We start from the raw sequence: 19,344 nt of genomic DNA, 5'->3' as shown, positions 1-19,344 counted from the left end.
GAAATGAACTTCAAGAAACAGAAACGAGAGGTTTTGTATTACACTGTAATAAAAATTATACTGTGGCTCTTTTTTGTCCTTTCCTTTCCTTTTTTCTTTTGGCTTATTCCCTTCTGTTATTTTGATTTCTGTACCCTTTGTTTTGTATAAATTTATCTGATTTAGGGAGGAGAAGAGGAAGCACAAAAATGATGGGACAAAGAGTGAACTAATTCAGGAGTGAAACCCACTAGATGCTATGTTGGAAATTGACTATAACACTTGGGGGTGGAAGAGGGAAGTCATGAAGGGAAAAACTGGGAGATAATGAGGGAGGGGTGACACTATTCAAGAGGAAATGTAGGGGCTGGGGGTTTAGCCCAGGGGAAGGGCGCCCGCCCGGCGCGCGCAAGGCCCTGGGTTCAGTCCTCAGCCCTGGAAAAAAAAAAGAAAAAGAAAGAAAAAGAAAAGAAAAACAGGAAATGTACTCATTACCTAACTTATGCAATTGTAACCCTTGCTACATAAAAATTTATAATAAAATTAAAAAAATGTGAGGGATGGAAAAAAGACTAGAGTTTTCTGTTTTTTTTTACTCTATCTTCAGTGCCTGAAGTGTGGTCCAGCAGGAAGAATTTTCTTCAATTAACATAATAACCCTCATCAAAATACATGATGAATTTATTGGTTTTATTTCACTTTATTTGTGATTATTGATTATTGATTATTGATACATTAGGTCATTCTGTTGTTTCTTTGGTATGTAATTGTGTTTTTTTCTGAGTTACTTGAAATTGCTAGGAAAGTTTGAGTTCAAAAACAAAGACACATGCATAGAAACCGATGATCTCTTCATCAAAACTTATCAAAACTTACACTGGAGAATTTCCTTACTGTCTTAACAGCAGTGAGATTCTTTTGACTGTGTTACTGAAGGCCTGTTTCACCTGCTTGTTTCTCAAGGTGTAAATGAAGGGGTTCAGCATAGGAGCGATGGAGGTGGTGAGGACAGACACACCCTTGTTGACAGCCATTGAATCCTGGGCTGAAGGCTTCACATAGATGAAGATGCAGCTGCCATAGGTGATGGAAATCACGATCATGTGGGATGAACAGGTGGAAAAGGCCTTTTTCTTTTGCTTGGCAGAAGGAAATTGTAGAATGGTCTTAATGATGTATATGTAAGATAGAACTACACATACTAGGGTCATGACAAAGGTTAAGACAGCACAAACTATGACTATCTGCTCTATGAGCCATGTTTCTGAACATGAGATCTTCAAGAGGGGATATGCATCACAGCCAAAGTGGTCAATGACATTAGAGTCACAGAATTCCAGATTTAGGCCCAGGATAAGTGGTGGAAATATGATCAACAAGCCGGCTGCCCAGCAACAAAGGACGAGTCTCCTACAGACCTTGCTGTTCATGATGGTCACATAATGCAGGGGTTTGCAGATGGCCACATAGCGGTCATAGGACATGGTGGCCAGCAGAAAGAACTCAGTTACACCAAACAGATCTGTGAAAAAAATTTGAATGGCACAATTGTTATATGTGATTGTGTTGTCCCCTGTTGATAGGTTGTACAAGTATCTGGGAATGCAAGCAGATGTGAATGAGATTTCTAAGAAGGAGAAATTTTGTAGGAAATAGTACATGGCAGTTTTCAGTTGTGGATCCACGATAGTGAGAGAGATGATGGTGAGGTTTCCGGTGACACTCAGCATGTAGGTGAGACACAGAAAGATGAGGAGCACAGCCTTCAGTTGTGGGTCATCAGTCAGGCCCTGGAGGAGGAACGTTGTGACGGTGTGATTTCTCATCATCCACTCCTGACTTCTACTCAGTCTGCACTACAAATTCAGATATTTGGGTGCAGTGGTAATTACCAGAACAAGAAAGGTACGAAAATAACATCACATGCATTAAAATATTCTACTTACACATATTAACAATTAGACTAATAGCTTCAGTTTTATCATTCACAGTTGTCATTTCAAGGTAGAATTAAAAATTCAATAATCAATATCACAGTCCATGATTTAAATATATATTATGTTATAATAAGTATAGTATTAAATATATTAATCATACCGTGTTACATATGTAATATATTGTTTTAACATACTAAAATATATGTATTATATAACATAATCAATTATATTTTCTATTATGTTATACTATATGTATTACATATTATATAACATTTACATGTAATAATATGTACATGTAATAATATGTACATGTATAATATATAGTATACTTATATGTTTTATATTGTATAATATATAACTTTGTGTTTGAATTAACATATGTTGACAATATGGAAATGTATGTGTATATAGTGCATTTTCTACAAATTCACCTCTTCTATTATATTCTCTTCCCTCTCTTCCCATCTTTTTTCAAAGTATTTGGTGGAATTCATCATGCTGAAACCCTTTAGTCTCCTTTTCCCCTCCGAATACTCATTTCTTTTTCCCTCTCTCCCTGGTGATTACCTCCTAGATAATCACCACTTACATTTATTTCCCATTGCTATTGTTCCAAATCTTATTTAATTTTTGTTGCTAGGTTTTGTTTTCTTGTGGTGCTAGGGATTGGCCCCAAGTTCTTGTGTATGTTAAATGCTGTACCACTGAAGATGTATGTAGCTCCTCAATTAATTTTTTTCCTGAAGAAAACTGCAGTTTTTCATTTTATGCAGGCCCTGGGAGCTTGAACTCAGGGCCTGGACACTGAGCTTTTGTGTGTGTGTGTGTGTGTGTGTGTGTGTGTGTGTGTGTGTGTGTGTGTGTGTGTGTGTGTGTGTGTGTGTGTGTGTGTGTGTGTGTGTGTAAGGCTAGCATTGTCTACTAGACCCACAGCTCTACTTCCAGCTTTTTGGTAGCTAATTGGAAATTAAAGTCTCATGAACTTTCCTGCCTGGGCTGTCTTTGTAGTGTGATCCTCAGATCTCAGTTTCCCTGAGTTGCAAGATTATAGGTGTGAGGCATCTGTGCCTGGCTTGACTGCTAACGTTTTTGTGAAATGAGGTGTTCTGCCTAAGACACAGGCTGTATGCTTAAGCTGAATCTTAAATTTTCTTTAACTGATTTATGTTTCCCTTGAACTTTTGTTGATCATAACATGCTAGTAAATAGTTGAGCTTCACTCAAAAAACTTTGTGTATTGGTGATGATGTTGAGGTCTAGACTAGCGCTGGTGGCTACTGCTTGCCTTCTTAACTATTCAGAATGTTGCAAAGGTAAGGATGGCAATTTGAATCCAGCCAGAGCAGGTAAGTCTGTGAGGCTTTTATTTCCATTAAGAAGCAAAAAGCTGGTTTGGCTAAAACCAAACCTCCATTTCCAGGATTTTTCTGGTTAATTGGATTTCGGAGTCTCATAGATGTCCTGTTTGGTTTGTTTTTGAGCCTAGATCCTCAGATCTTGGCCACCTGAGTGGCCACTGGTGCTCAGTATTGGTGGTTGAGATGATGCATTTGTAAGCAGGCACCACTCAAGAGAAACACAGGAGACCCATGTCAGTCAATAATACTGTTACAGATTTTTCTTCCTCCCCAGAAGGCCTTGTATTTTTTTTCCCAGGTGCTATGTTTCCAACAAAGCTTAGAATAGAGGCATTCACCAATATACTAGTTTATTTGTTGAGATAGGTTCTGGCTAACTTTTTGCCCTTCAGCTTAAACTACAATCTTCTTGAACTCTATTTTCTGAATAGCTAAGATTACAGGTATGGTCCACCATATTTGTCTAGAATGGGTATTTAAAACATTTTTTTTTAAGTCACAAAGGCCTTTTAATCTTCACAATGATAGTCATCATTATCTTAATCTACATTGCTGATGAACTCTATGACTTTCAACAATAAAATTTTTTTTACAAATTGGATGATATGCATATTTCTTTCCTTTTGCTTATTATCAGCTGTTCCCTCTTTCTCTCATTCTCTCCCTCCCCATGACTGCCCTTGAGTTGCTTAGTTCACTTTCTTTAATGTTAGAATGACATTTTTAACTAGGCAATATTGATACAATTCTCTCAAAATTTACCTTATTGCTGTATACATATTTTACCTGTCATCTTTCCAGTTTGTGATTTCTAGACAGTTACTTTTCTGCTGATGTATCTTGTGTTGCTTTGAGTAGTGTTATTGAACTGTAAATCTGATTTTTTCAAATTCCCAGATATCCTCATAATGTCAATCATATAACCAAATGCTCTTTACGTGTAAATCAGAAATGAAACTTTTGATCTTCACGGTTTTTTGTTTCTCCCATGTATGTTTTTTACAAACTGGTATACTGTAGTTAGAGAACCTTTAGTTTATGCTAGCTACAGAAATAAGTACTTTATGTCAATTATGTGTCTGCAGAAATATTCCCTCCAATGCTCCGTGTTTCTACTTTCCACTCCTGTGCCTCAGTTTCAATTCCACTAGAAATACACCTACTTAGCCATCAGTTTCTAATTTGTAATTTCTAAGCACTCAAATTATGCTACTTTTAAATGACTACTTACTCATTTTTGCTTAAAACTATCATATCAATGCCTACACACTTTCTAACATTAAAATACTCTAAAATAATGTTTGAATTGATATAAACTTAGGAATTCCTTTTTAAAATTGTAAGAATCAGGAAAGATGTACTTATTCAAGGCTTATGTAACCCAGGTTTCAAAAAATGTAACATGATAGAATTTATTATACTTACATTTCTGGCAGTTAATTGTTTCTTTCTATTAGTGGGTTGCAATTATTCTTAGAGCTACAATTTGAAAATGAACATTGTGTTGAACACTAACATATGAATCCCAGTTGCATACAAATACAATGCTTGTTTGAGATTTCTCTCTCTAATTGATTGTATGAACTTTTCCCCCATCTGTGTAGAGCTATCATCCATCAGGCCAGGAAACGGCTTTGGTTTTCTTTCTATCATTGAAAAGTGGGTCCAAAGAGCTTGTGGTATCTTTGAAATTGTGGATATTGTAATTTCTCTTGCTTAGTGAGAAGATTCTCTAATTTTAAGGTCTGCATTTGTATTGTTTTCAAATCTGCAACCAAGTTAATAAACAAAGGAGTCCATGGTGTCTCATGTTGAAAAATCACTAATGAATCATATATGTAATGAACTTGGGGGAAAATACAATCTGCTTTAGTACCCATGGGAACATGGCCTGTAGAGACCAGAGAAAGAGATTGGCAGGGAAACATTAAGAGTCTAATTACAAAAAATCTAGTCTGGTTTCTTTTCATTCATTCCTATCTTATAAGACACCTGCATTATCTAGGTCTCCTTTCTTGCTTTATCATTTTGCTTAACTGACAATTTCTTGTTAATATTTCAAAACTGCCATTTAGTTCTGCTTTCATTATGTTCTCTTCATCAGGCCAACTATAAAACTTTTTCAGTCAAAATGAATAATTAATTCCAGTATACCTTGCTAAGTTTAGACACTAAGCATTTTCTGAGGGAGCCAAAACACATTTTTTCATGCATTCACCTTTTTGATATTTAAAGTTTTATCCCCAAGAATCCCTCTTTCTCTTAAAAGTCCATGTTATTTGAAATCCATTCTTTTGGATTTCAAATTTTGCCACATAATTTCTCCTGGAACAGAATTACAGAGGATTCTATTGTTATTATAGAGGTGATGTAGAGAGGGATTACAATGATGAGTCAAGTAATGAGTACATTCCTTTTGAATATTGTCATCTGTTCCCTCATTCCCTCCCAGTCCCTCCCTCCCATCTTTACCCACAAAATTACTTTCGTCAATGTCCAGTGCACTATACTGCTACACTTTTTCACCCTTTTTCCCCTCAAGTTCTGTGCCCCCTCCTCCCAAAGATATACACATGAATACACCGTATGTAAGTTAAAGAAAACAGAATAATCAGAAATAGAAAAAAAATTTAAAAAGACTTCTGTTTCCATATCTTAGGAGTTTGTTTCAATATATATATATATATAATTTTATATAAATATGAAGGAGTGCTTAGGATTGCACCTCTATGATTCTCTCCTAAGACTATCATCTTTTGTTCTCACTATATGTGAGTATCTAGAATGTTGTGTACTTTGTCATATCCTAGTGCATTTTAGATCTAACTTTTGCATATCAGAGGGAACATATATCTTTCGTCTCTCTGATCTTGGCTTACCTCACTTAACATGGTTTGTTCTAGTTCCATCCATTTCCCTAAAAATGACATTATTTTATTCTTTCTAATGGCTATGTAAAATTCCATTGTATTTAGTATCAGTTTTTGGATCCACTCATCTATTGTGGAGCAACTGGGCTGTTTCAGTATCTTGGCTATTGTGACTAGTGAGGCAATGAACATGGATGTACAGGTTTTTTTAAAAATCATTTCCTGGCTCAGTATGTTCAGGGTAGATGGCCATGTGTGATATACCTGAGTCATGGGAAAGGGCTGTGTTAAACTTTTTGAGGAATCTCCTGACTGCTGTCCAGAATGGTTGCACTAGTTAAATTCCTACCAACTGTGCAATAAAGGTTCCTTTTCCCCCACATCCCTGCCAACATTTGTTGTTGTTCAAATTCATAATGCTGGCTAATTTAATTGGGGTGGGATAGAATCTCAGAGTTGTTTTGATTTTCAGTTCCTTTCAGTTCAGCTAGGGATGATGTGCATTTCCTCATGTGTTTCTTTATCATTCTTAGCTCTTCTTCAGAGAAGTCTCTCCTTAGCTCCCTTGGCCCATATAGGTTTGGGAGGGGTTAGTTTCTTGAGCTCCTTGTATACATTGGATATTAGGCCTTTGTCTGATGTATTGCTGGAAAATATTTTCTCCCAATCTGTTGGCTGTCTTTCTAGTTTAGTAACTATGTCCTTAGCTGTGCAGAAGCCTTTTATTTTGATATAGTCCCGCTCGTCAACTCTCTCTCTCCTATTTGTTGCGCCCCTGGGCCTCTTTTCAAGAAGCTCATTCCTATTCCTATAAGTTCTAACGTTTCTCCTACAGTAATTTATAAGTTTCAGGCCTGCTGTTGACGTCTTTGAGCCACTTTGAATTGATATTAGTGTCTGGTGACAAACAGTTTTCCGCATTTGGATGCCCAGTTTTTCCAACACCAATTGTTCCTACCGTATGTCTTTGGCTCCTTTGTCAAATATCAGATGACTCCAAGTATATGGGTCTTCTAGTCTGTTCCACTGATCTGTGTTTGTTATTATGGGTCTATAGTAGAGCTTGAAATATGGTATTGTGATACCACCTGCATTTCTTCTTTTACCTCGAATTGCTTTGGCTATTCAAGGTCTTTTGTTGTTCCATATGAATTTTTGGATTTTTTTTCTCTATCTAGGTAAATAATTTCATTGGGATTTTGATGGGGATTGTATTGAATTGTATATAATTTTAGGCAGTATGGCTGGCCATTTTCACAATCTATCCATGAACATAGACAGTCTTTCCACTTCTAAGTATCCTCTTTGATTTCTTTCTTCAGATTTTTATTGCTTTCACTATAAAGATCTTTTAGGTCACTGGGTAGGTTAATTCCTAGGTATTTTTTATTTGTGAGGCCATTGCAAATGGAGTTGTTTTCATGACTTCTCTTTCTACTTGTACGCTGTTGGCATACAGAAAACCTTTGTATCTTGCGACTTTGCCATCAGCTCTTGGAGTTTGGGGGTGGAGTTTTTTGGGTCCTATAGGTATGAGATATGTTATCTGCAAATAGGGGTAGCTTGATCTTTTTCTTTCCCTATGTTAATCCCCTTTATGCCCTTTTCTGCATATTTCCCAGGCTAAGAATTCTAGAGTTATATTGAAGAGGAGTGGAGAGAGTGGGCATCCTTGCCTTGTTATTGATTTTAGGAGAAATGGTTTTAATTTTTCCCCATTCAGTATGATGTTGGCTGTTGCTCTGCCATATTTAGCCTTTATTGTATTAAGAAATGCTCCTTCTATTCCTAGATTCTCCAAAGCTTTTGATATAAATAGATTTTTTGCAGGCTTTTTCTGCATTGAGATGATCATGTGGTTCTTGTCTTTGGTTCTGTTGATGTAGTGTACTACATTTATTGATTTGCATATGTTAAACCAGCCTTTCATCTGGGTGATGAAGCCTACTTGGTCATGATGTGTGATTTTTAAAATTTGTTTCTGGATTATGTCGGCTAATATTTTACTGAAGAGCTTTTCATCTGTGTTCATCAGAGAAATTGGTCTGTGGTTCTCTCTCTCTCTTTTGTATTATTACCTGGTTTGGGGATGAGTGTGATCTTGGCCCCGTAGAATGAGTTTGGAATTACTCCCTCTGTTTCTATTTCACAGAAAAGCTTGAGGAGTATTGGTATTAGTTCACCTTTAAAAGTCTTAGAGAATTAGTGGTGAATCCATCCAGGCCTGGGCTTTTCCTTGTTACAAGACTTCTGATTACTTTCTCAATCTCACTGAGTGCTATTGGCATGTTTAGCTGGTTTATTTATGTCTTCTTGGTTCAGTTTATGCAGTTTGTGTATTTCTAGAAAGTCATCCATTTCTGCTAGGTTTTCCTTCTTTTGTGAGTATTGTTTGTACAAGTAGTCCTTTATAATCATTTGAATTTCTTGGATATTTGTTATAATGTTTCCTGCGACATCTCTGATTTTATTGGTTTGCAGCTCTTCTTTTCCTCGTTAGCCTCATTAGTGGTCTGTCAACTTCATTAATTTTTTTAAAAAAAACAGCATTTTGTTTCATTGACTTTATGTAGTTGTTTTTTAGTTTTTATTTCATTAATTTCTACTCTAATCTTTGCTAGCTCTCTCCATCTAGTCATTTTAGATTTGATTTATTCTTGCTTTTATAGCAGTTTTAATTGCATCATGAGGTTATTTACTTGAGTGGTTTCTATTTTCTTTCTTTCTTTTTTTTTTAAATTGCGAAAATACCATACAGTGGGGTTACAATTACATGGGCAAGGTAATGAGTACATTTCTTATCAAGCATTGTTGCCTCCTCCTTTGTTTCCCCTTTCCATCCCTTCCCATTCCCCCCCTATCCCTTCACCCCCAAACCTCCCCATCCTAGTGTCAAAGTTGTAAAGTTCGTTTTTCGACATAATGACTTGTACATCTCAGTGCTGCAATGGGTCCACCTGTATCCCTAGTTAAACGATTTGTTTTTGCCCTTCCCCTCCACAAATTTTCTTTATGAGTGAGTTTAGAGTCATCAACTTTCCCCTCAACACTGCTTTTGTTGTAGCCCAGAGATTATGTTGTGATGTGTCTTCATTTTCATTGAATTATAAGAACTTTCTAATTTCTTCCTTAATTTCCTCTGTGACCCAGGTATTATTCAGTAGTGCGTTATTCAGTCTCCATGCATTTGAATGATTTCTGCGGTGTTTTGTTGTTGAGAACTAGTTTGATTCCACTGTGATCAGATACGAAGCAAGGAGTTATGTCAATCTTCTTGTATTTGCTTATTTCTTTGTGTGTACTAGGATATGATCTATTTTGGAGAATGTTCTATGGGCTGCTGAGAAGAATGTGAATTGGGTCATTGTTGGGTTGAATACTGTGTAGATGTTTGTTAAGTCCATTTGGGTTATGGTGTCATTTAATTCAGAGGCTTCTTTGCTTATCTTTTTTTTTTTGGTTGACCTATCCTTTGACGAGAGCAGAGTATTAAAATCTTCCTCTATTATTGTGTTGGATTCTCTCCTATTCTGTAAGTCCAAATGTATTTGTTTAATATATTTAGGTGCTCCATTGTATAGTGCATAGATGTTGACCACTGTGATTTCCTCTCCATGGATCATTCCCTTTATTGCTATGTAATGACCTTCCTTGTCTCTTTGTATTAATTTTAATGAAACATCTACTTTTTCACATATCAATATGGCTATTCCTGCCTTCTTGTAGGGTGCCTTTGCATGAAAGATCTTTTTCCATTCCTTCACTTGGAATTTGTTTTTAATCTTTGACTGTAAGACAACAAATGGATCGTTCTTGTTTTTGATCCAATCTGCTGCTCTATTTCTTTTGATTGGGGAATTGAGTCTGTTAATGTTTAGAGTTATTATGGATGTGTCATGTTTCCTGCCATTCTTTTCAAAAATTTTAATAAGTTTTTTATTGTGAAAATACTGTACAGAGGGGTTACAGTTACATGAGCAAGGTAATCTGTACATTTCTTATCAAACACTGTTGCCTCCTCCTTTGTTTTTCCCCCGATTTACTGTGTTTTCCTTCTTTCCTCTTCCTGTGTTTACTAAACTGACCTAGTGATTTTTGTGTAATGTGTTTCCTTGACTTGGGCTGTTTTCCTCAGATTGTATGCTTCCTTTTAGTATACCTTGTAATGCTGGTTTAGTGTTAATGAATTCCTTTAATTTTTGTTTGTCATGGAAGTTTTAGTTTCACCATCAAATGTAAATGATAGCTTCTCTAGTTTGGGTTGGTTTGGCAGTTGTTGTTATTTAGGGCTTGAATTATACTATTCCAGGCTCTCCTTGCATTGAGAGTTTGTGTGGAAAGATATGCAGTAATTCTGATCTTTCCATTGCAATATAGCTGCTTCTTTTATCTTGCAGCATTTAAAATCAATTTCTTGCCTCTCAAGTCTCATGTTTTTAACTATGATGTGTCTAGAAGTGTTTCTTCTTGGATCCTGTCTACTGGAATTTCTGTATGCCTCTGTTGGGGGGAGTGTAAGATTTTTGTCTCTTAAGATTGAGGACGTTCTCTGTTACTATTTTACTAAGTTTTTAGTGCCTTTAGTCCTGAATTCATCCCCCTCATCTTTTTTTTTTGGGGGGGGTCCAGTCATGGGGCCTGAACTCTGGGCCTGGGCACTTTCCTTCAGCTCTTCAGCTCAAGGCTAGCACGCTATCACTTGAGCCACAGCGCTACTTCTGGCTTTTTGCTTATGTGGTGCTGAGGAATAGAACCCAGGGCCTCAGGCATGCAAGGCAAGAGCTCTACCACTGAGCCACCTTCCCAGCCCCTCTTTCCCCCTCATCTATCCCAATTATATGTAAATTTAATCTCTTGTTTGTGTCTGCCAATTCTTTGACTTCCCTTTGGTAGGTTCTGAGTGTTTTTTCTATTCCTGACTTTTTGTTCTAGCTCCTGTGTTTTATCCTCAATTCCTATTATTATGTTTTCCATTTCACTTGTTCTGTTAACCAGGCATTCCACTTTGGATTGCAATACAGAAATTGAATCTTTTATGCTTCTGAGTTCTTTGTTGTGATCAGTTCTCAGTGTTTATTTCATCTTTTAATGAGGTGTATAGCGTTTCTATTTTTATCTCCATACCTTTTTGGGAGTCCTGGATCTTCTTTGTCATTTTCTTTATACTCTTGAAATTGTTTTTTGGATATCTCCTTTTATTTTATTGGCTAATTCTGCCATCATTCCTTTAATGGTTCTTTTGTTCTCCATTTCTTCTTCACTCTCTCTGGTCCTTTCCTGGACTGTTGTTGACATTTCAATTTGGCGTATTGTCTTGATTGTTTATGAATCTTGTAATCTTTCATTGTGATTTATGCATTTGAGTTCGGAGATCAAGGTTGTTCAGATTGTGGTGAAATGTGGTGGTGGAGTGTGGTTTGCTGGATGGATCTGTCAGAGGTTGCATTTAGCAGTCTTCAGCTCTGATTGGTGCAGGTAAGTGTAGTGTGTCCTGCTTGATTATTGGGGCTCTGTGGTGTGCAGGGTGGTTTAGTGTTCTGGCCTAGATTTAAGCCCAGTGCATGTTCTTGTTATGTGGTGCACAGCCATTTAGTGTCTTAGCCCACTTCTGTGTCTGGGGTAGGTGGATACCTGCTCATCCTAGTGTGTGTGTGTGTGTGTGTGTGTGTGTGTGTGTGTGTGTGTGTGTGTGTGTGTGTGTGTGTGTGTGTGGACTCCTTTAGCTCGAGTCCTGGACTGGCTTCTATTTTCAGAGGGACGGGAGCAGTGCTCCAGCATCTGGTCTCCTTTGAGTCCTGGTGGGATGGTGTATGCTTTAATGGGAAGTTGTCACTGCCTGAGTCCTGGATTAGGACAGGAGTGGGCCTTGGAGGGGGCCGGTTCCCACAGGATGGTGTGGGAGACTGGTCTGGGGCTGGCTTCTACATCCCATTTAGTGAGGGTCTGTGGCCCCAGATTGGTGGGCTCTTGCCCACATGCTGGGTCACTTGGGCCCCATGAGTGGCATGCTCTTGGTCCACATATGGTCTGTGCTTGGCTTTTGGCTAATTCACACTAGGTGAACGTGCCTGCACTTTGCCTCTGGCTGGCTTGTGTCGGTTGTGTGGCCTGAGCTTCGCTTTCCACACCGACAGGTGGGTGCCCACACATGGTCCCTGGACCCCCATTGGGGGCCTGGTGAGTGACAGCTTGTGTTTGGCCTGGGATAGATCACACTGGGTAAACTAGCCAGTTCTGGGCACTTGAGCTAGCAAGCTCTCCTTGGGCTGGCAGATACTTTATCTGGTCTGGGGTGGGGCTGGGAGGGCTAGATTTAGGCCCCGGTGTGAGTGTGAACTCAGAAGGGCTCCCGGAGGTACACAGGAGCGTGTCCCCATTGCCTTTAAGCAGATCAATTCCTCCGTGCCCCCCACCCTGGGTGGACTGCTACAGCTGCAAAGGATTCCTGGTTCTACTGATAGGTGGCTGGCACTTGGACTTGGGCTTGTGGCCTCTGTTTGGCCCTGGGAGGTGGTCTGCGCTTGGCTCTGGGGTTGATTCTCATCCCTCAGGTGGCTGGCACTTGGTAGAGGGCTGGCATACACTTGGCCCCATGCTAACTCACCAGGGCCCCGTGCCTGTGAGGTCTCTACCACCTCCAGGGATGGGCGTGAGGCTTCAGGAGGGGTGGGTTCCCGCGGGTGTGGGGAATTTGTCTCTGCTTCATTCTAGCAGGTCAGGTTTCCCTGCCCACAGACAGGGTTGCGGTGAACACAGTGTCCTCGCATCCACTCAGTATGAGTCTTGGTGGCCTCTCGCAGGAAGCAGACAGATGGGATGAGGGGAATGAAGAAGGGCTCTGGCCTCTTCGTTCTCTTCAACTGTGGTGTCCCTTCTTGGGCCGGAGGGAGGAGTCTGGGCCAAGCTTTCTGTGTCTTCCCCCAACCCCCTGAGTTAGTCTCCTGTGGGGGGCATCCCTGGCGGCCTACTCGCTGATCCTGGAGTTGGTTGTGGGCTGACTAGCTGTGCTGTGCAGGTCTCTGGGTCTGGATGTCCCATTCTTATGTTGCTGTCTGTGTCTCAATCTGCATTGGTGGGTCCTGGCACTGTGGAAATTCTCTGCATCTGGACACCTCTGGATGCTGCAGTCTTGCTGATTGGGTCCCGGGGTCCGGGGCAGCTGTGGGGCTGCTCTCATGGCTTAGCTGTGCTACCTGCTCTGGATGGAGATTTAGGGGAAGGCGCTTTGCAGTTTTCTGTCCTTACCTGTGCTAGTTATAAGGTTTCTCCATTTCTGCGATTCCCTATTGGCATATATATATATATACATGCATATATATATATTTGTTGTTGTTGTCCATTGCTTGGAGAGAAGTGTGTTAGGACCCTACATCTATTTGATTGGAGAGAGCTAGGGTATTTCCCTTTGCTTCACTGCCATCTGCCTCTCCTCTTGAAAAGTATTAGTTTTTTAAATAGAGGGGCTTTATGAAGGGGAAAAACTCACATGAAGGTCAGCCTGTGGCACCTGTCCTCTGAGAAGAGGGCTGCTCCTGCTGCCAAACTGCTACTTTTAAACGACTTCTAACTCATTCTCGCTTAGAATGAGTATCAATGCTTGTATCAAAGCTTGTACACTTTCCAATATTAAAATACTCACATAATGTTTGAATTACCATCATCTTAGGAATTCCTTTTTTAAATGGTAAAAATCAGAAAAGATCTATTGTCATGAATGATTTCTTTATACTTACACATCTGGCAATTAATTGTATATTTTTATTAGTGGTTTACAATTATTCTTTTTTTTTTTTTTTTTTTTGTTTTTTGTTTTTTTGCCAGTCATGGGGCCTGAACTCTGGGTCTGGGCACTGTCCCTCAGCTCTTCAGCTCAAGGCTAGTGCTCTACCACTGGAGCCACAGCACCACTTCCGGCTTTTTCTGTTTATGTGGTGCTGAGGAATCGAACCCAGGGCCTCATGCATGCAAGGCAAGCGCTCTACCACTGAGCCACCTTCCCAGCCCGAGGTTTACAATTATTCTTAGAGCTATAATTTGAAAAGGAATATTATGTTGAACACTAACATGAAATCTCATTTCGTGTGAGATTTCACTAATTGACGATGGCAATTTTTTCCCCCATCCATGTAGAGCCATCATTAATCAGGCCAGGAAACAGCTTTGGTTTTCTCTCTATCATTGAAAAGCCCATCCACAAAACTATTCCCTCGGAATAGTGAGTGTTGTGATTTCTTTTGCTTTGTGGGAAGCTTCTTTAATTTTAAGGTCTGTATTTGTATTATTTTCCAAATCTGTAACCAAGTTAATAAACAAAGGAGTCCATGATAACTCATGTTGAAAAATCACTAATGAATCATCTATATAATGAACTTGGCGAACAACCCAATCTACCTAAGTAGCTGTGGGACACAGCCTGTAGAGACAGGAGAACTAGGAGCATTGCAAACAGATTGCTAGGAAAACATTAAGAACCTAATGACAAACAAATATAGTCTGGTTTTTCTTTTCTTTTCTTTTTTCTTTCTTTCTTTCTTTTTTGTGGATGGTCCTGGAGCATGAACTTGGGACCTGGGCACTATTCCTGAACTCTTTTTGCTCAAGGCTAGTGCTCTACCATTTTGAGCTAAGACCTCACTTCCTCTGGTTCTTCTCACTTATTCCATTGTTATAAGATGACTAAAAACTCTAGCTTTATCAGTTTGTTTGACAGTGAATAAATTACATGTTAAAATTTCAAAACTACCATGTGGGGCTAGTTTCATTATGTTTTCCTCATAAGGTCAACTCTAAAATCTTTTCAGTGGGGCTGGGAAAGTGGCTCAGTGGTAGAGTGCTTGCCTTGCATGCATGAGGCCCTGGGTTCGATTCCTCAGCACCACATAAGCAGAAAAAAGCTGGAAGTGGTGCTGTGGCTCAAGTGGTAGAGTGCTAGCTTTGAGCTGAAGAGCTGAGGGACAGCACCCAGGCTCAGAGTTCAGGTCCACGACTGGACCCCCCCAAAAAAATCTTTCAGTCAAAATTAATATTTTAGTATGCATTTCTGGGTTTAGGAACTAAGCATGCATTCAAATATTTGATATTTAATGTTTATTACCAAGGATCCTTCTGACTATAGGAAATCCACATGATTTGAAATTCATCCATGGTTTTGGATTTCAAATCTTGATTTTACAAGTTTTTGTGGAACAGAATTACAGCAGATTCTTCTTTATGAAAGTGTCATGTGTTAGAAAATTGTATCTTACAAGAAATAGAAGCATACATATACTAGATATTGCAAATAAGGGAAACCATGGGACCTATGTTTCTTTGGGCCTGGCTTACTTCACTTAATATAATGAGTCAAGCAGAAAAGGTCAGATAATGTGATGTTAGGAAAATGAATCCTTAGATATGTATTTTAATGTTTTTTTCCTTTCATGCATTTGTTTCTAAAGCATTTATAAGATTATCTCTTTGTAGCTTTGTATGTCCCTCCCCCACAGTATAACCCGTGCTTTCACTATATTTGATGTTAGTATAACTTGTAGAGGAGATGGGGAAAAACAAGTCATTTAAGGATACAGGAGGACCTGTTGCAACAATGAGAAGTACAAGTTGTCATGTCGAAAACGAACTTTACAACTTTGGTGGGGGGGGCAAATTAAAAAAAAGAAATAAAAGTATTTGTAGTTCATTTAATATACATAAATTCTAATGGACATCATTTTTAATAACCCTAATTGTATGTAGTTATTGGTTTTTTTTATTTTATTTGAGAACATACTGTACAGAGGGGTTACAATTACATGGGCAGGATAATGCATACATTTCTTACCAAGCATTGCAGCCTCCTCCTTTGTTTACCCTTCACCTCCCTTCCCAGCCTCCCCCCTCCCCCCACCCAATCGTATGTAGTTATTGTATACAATATAAAAGTGATAAATGTATATGGTATAGAATGATTAAATCAACCAGCTTGCTTATTCTTTCTTTACTTTGGAATAGGGATTTGAGTTTATTGTTATAGCTATTTTGTAACGTGTAAGACATTGTCTCTGAGTACATGTGACCAGTATACTGTTCAGTAGATGTCAAAACTTTTTTCTCTTATCCAACTGAAACTCTGTTTTCTTTGAGCAACAACAGCAGGAAGAATATTAGTATTTGCCTCTGGTTGTGAAGAAATGTGAAAAGATATAAATGATGAGTAATTGCTAATTGGCACAAGGTTCCTTTTAGAAGTGATAAAAATGTTCTAAAGTTAGATGATAGTGATATATATATATATATAAAACTTTGTGAATATTATAAAAATCACTTTTTTCCCTTTTTTTGAAGGGATTCTGTGGCTCAAGAGTGTTTGCCGTGAGCTGAAGAGCTGAGGGACAACACCCAGGCCCAGAATTCAAGTCCCATGACTAACAAAAAAAAAAATAACCTGATGCTAAGCGAAATGAACCCTAAGGGACACAAGAGGTTTCATCTTTGTTGTCGTTCTTTTTAATGTACTTATAATATAGTATATGTTTTTTTGTTTCTTTGTATGTTCTTCCCCCATGGTATAACCCCTGTTTTCACTGTATTTGATTCTGGTGTCCTGCATCTTGTATATACATTTTTCTAATTTGGGGAGGGGAAGGGAAATAACAAAATGCTGAAATAAGGATACAGGATGACCCATTGTAACAATGAGATGTTCAAGGCAGTATGTTGAAAACAAACTTTACAACTTTGTGGGGGGGCAAGGGAGGGGAGAGAGGAGTTGGGGAGGTGGGGAGGAAAGGGATAGTAGGGGAAAAATAAAGGAGGGGTAACAATGCTCGATAGGAAATGGACTCACTACATTTCTCATGTAACTGTAACCCCTCTGAACAGTATCTTTACAATAAAAATATATATTAAGAAAAAATCATATAATTGAACAATTATAATTTAAATTTCAATTTTGTAGCCTATAAGTTACATGATAAAAGATTTTTTATTTAAATGTTTTGCATATTCTTAAGATGTACAATATGTTATTAACATATATTATTGAGACAAGGTCTCATAGCTCAAGTGAGCTTGAAACTCAGAATCTTCATGGCTTAGCCTTATGCAGTTTAACATACTGCAGTGGAAAAATGATTATTGTAATGAAGGTGATATACAGAGGATTACACAAGTCAGGTAAAACATTTGTTTTTGGACAGTGTCATCCCTTCCCTTGCTGTCTCTCAACTTTTCCTTCCTGTCCCTATCCTAGTTCATTTTCAACACAGTGTCTAGTGAGTACCATTTTTGCATTTGTTTGTCTTTTGTGTCTCCATTTCTGTGCTCGCCCTTATACTTCCAAAGATACGTAAATGAACAAACAGGAAAAAGGAAAGAGAAAACACTGAAAACAAAAATGAGGGAAAATTCTCTTGTTTCCTTTTCCTGGAGTTTATTTTGATAAATATATTGTATAGTTTGATGTACATAGGCATTGTGCCTTTGTGTTCCTCTCCTAAGAGTATCCTCTTTGGGTCTCACTGTGTGTGAATGCCTACAGTCCTGTATTATTTATCATGTCTTGGTATATTTTAGATCTAGTGTCCTCATATAGGATAAAACATGCACCATCATAGTTTGTAATCTTAAGCATCATGATCTGCTATCTCTGTTGTGTTGTGTAAACAATGAGTGGGGGTTCATTCAAAATCATTCATTCAAACTGGGAGACAATACTGACAAGGAGTAACCAACTGATCTTTCTGCAATCTGTGTCATGACTGTGCAATGTAGACATTTTCTTTAAAAATGAAATGCTTTTATTTCTGTTTTCCTCATTACTACTGGCTAGTACCAACACCTGATGAAAGGAGTGGCTTCAACAATCTGGATTCAAACCCAACTTAAAAACTGTGTAACCTCGGGGCTGGAAAGGTGGCTCAGTGGTAGAGCGCTTGCCTTGCATGTCTGAGGCCCTGGGTTCAATTCCTCAGCACCACATAAGCAAAAAGAAAAAAGCCGGAAGTGGGGTTGTGGCTCAAGTGGTAGAGCGCTAGCCTTGAGCTGAAGAGCTGAGGGACAGTGCCCAGGCCCAGAGTTCAGGCCCCATGACCGGACTCCCCCAAAAAAAACAAACAAAAAAAAACTGTGCAACCTTGAAGATGTTTCCTAAATACTCTGTACTTCAATTTCTCCAACTGTATAATGGATTAATAATAGACCTCCCTCACAATATTGTTATAAGAAATGAGTTATTCAAAATGCTGTAATAAGGATACAGTTGGACCCATTATAACAATAAGATGTACAAGACACTATGTTGAAAATGAACTTTACAACTTCAGGGATGGGGGTAGGGAAGAGTTGGGGAGGTAGGGCAGGAAGGGATGGTAGGGGGAAAACAAAAGAGGAGGTAACAATGCCTGATAGGAAATGTACGCATTACCTTACATGTAACAGTAACCACTCTGTACAGTATACTTACAATAAAAATATATATACAAAAGAAACATGCACTGCGTGATTTGTTTTAGGTCCATCCATTTCTCTGCAAATAACATAATTTTATTCTTTGTAAAGGTTGTGTTAAATTCCTTTGTGTATAGGTCCCATATTTTTGGAATCATCTACGTATTGTAGGACATCTGGACTGTTCCCAAAACTTGGCTATTGTGAATAGTGCAAAGTAAACATGGATGTGCAAATGTTTTTACAATATCCAGGCTTGTGGTATGCTGGGGGGGGGATGCCCAGGAATGGTAAGCCTGGTTGAAAGAAGTTTCCAGACTGCCATCCAGAGGGGTTTACTAAAGTATATTCCTACCAAGAGTGCAACATGGTTCCTTTTCTTACATCCTTGCCAACCTTGGTTGTTGTTCAAATTTATAATATTGGCCACTCTAACTGGGGAGAATTGGAATCTCATGTGAGGAATGGAAGAAGGATCAGAGTTTTCTGGGCTTTCTATTCTATCCTCATCTCCTGAAGTGGGGTCAGGTATTAACTATATTCTCCAATAAGCACAATCAATCAAATCAAAATACATGATGAATTTATTGCTTTTTTATACATTCTTTGTACATTTTTTATTCTAAAAATGCTGTACAGAGGGGTTACAGTTACATGAGCAAGGTAATGAGTACATTTCCTATTGGGCATTGTTGCCTCCTCCTTTGTTTTTCCCCTACCATCCCGTCCCTCCCACTTCCACAACTATTGCCCCCCCTACCCCCAAAGTTGTAAAGT

General features: G+C 38.6%; 1 protein-coding gene across 1 annotated transcript; it reads right to left on the bottom strand.

Moving 5' to 3' along the window:
• Nucleotides 1-869: 869 nt before the first annotated feature.
• On the bottom strand, nt 870-1,805 carry LOC138837502 (olfactory receptor 6C2-like). Its single transcript, XM_070036403.1, has one exon. It carries the CDS (start codon nt 1,803-1,805, stop codon nt 870-872), a length of 936 nt encoding a protein of 311 aa, XP_069892504.1.
• Nucleotides 1,806-19,344: the final 17,539 nt, after the last annotated feature.

This window comes from Dipodomys merriami, unplaced genomic scaffold (genome assembly GCF_024711535.1).
Source record: "Dipodomys merriami isolate MVZ:Mamm:240054 unplaced genomic scaffold, mDipMer1.0.p SCAF_10, whole genome shotgun sequence".
In the NCBI taxonomy this organism is placed as follows: Eukaryota; Metazoa; Chordata; class Mammalia; order Rodentia; family Heteromyidae; genus Dipodomys; species Dipodomys merriami.
This window is presented reverse-complemented; position numbering and strand designations above follow the sequence as displayed.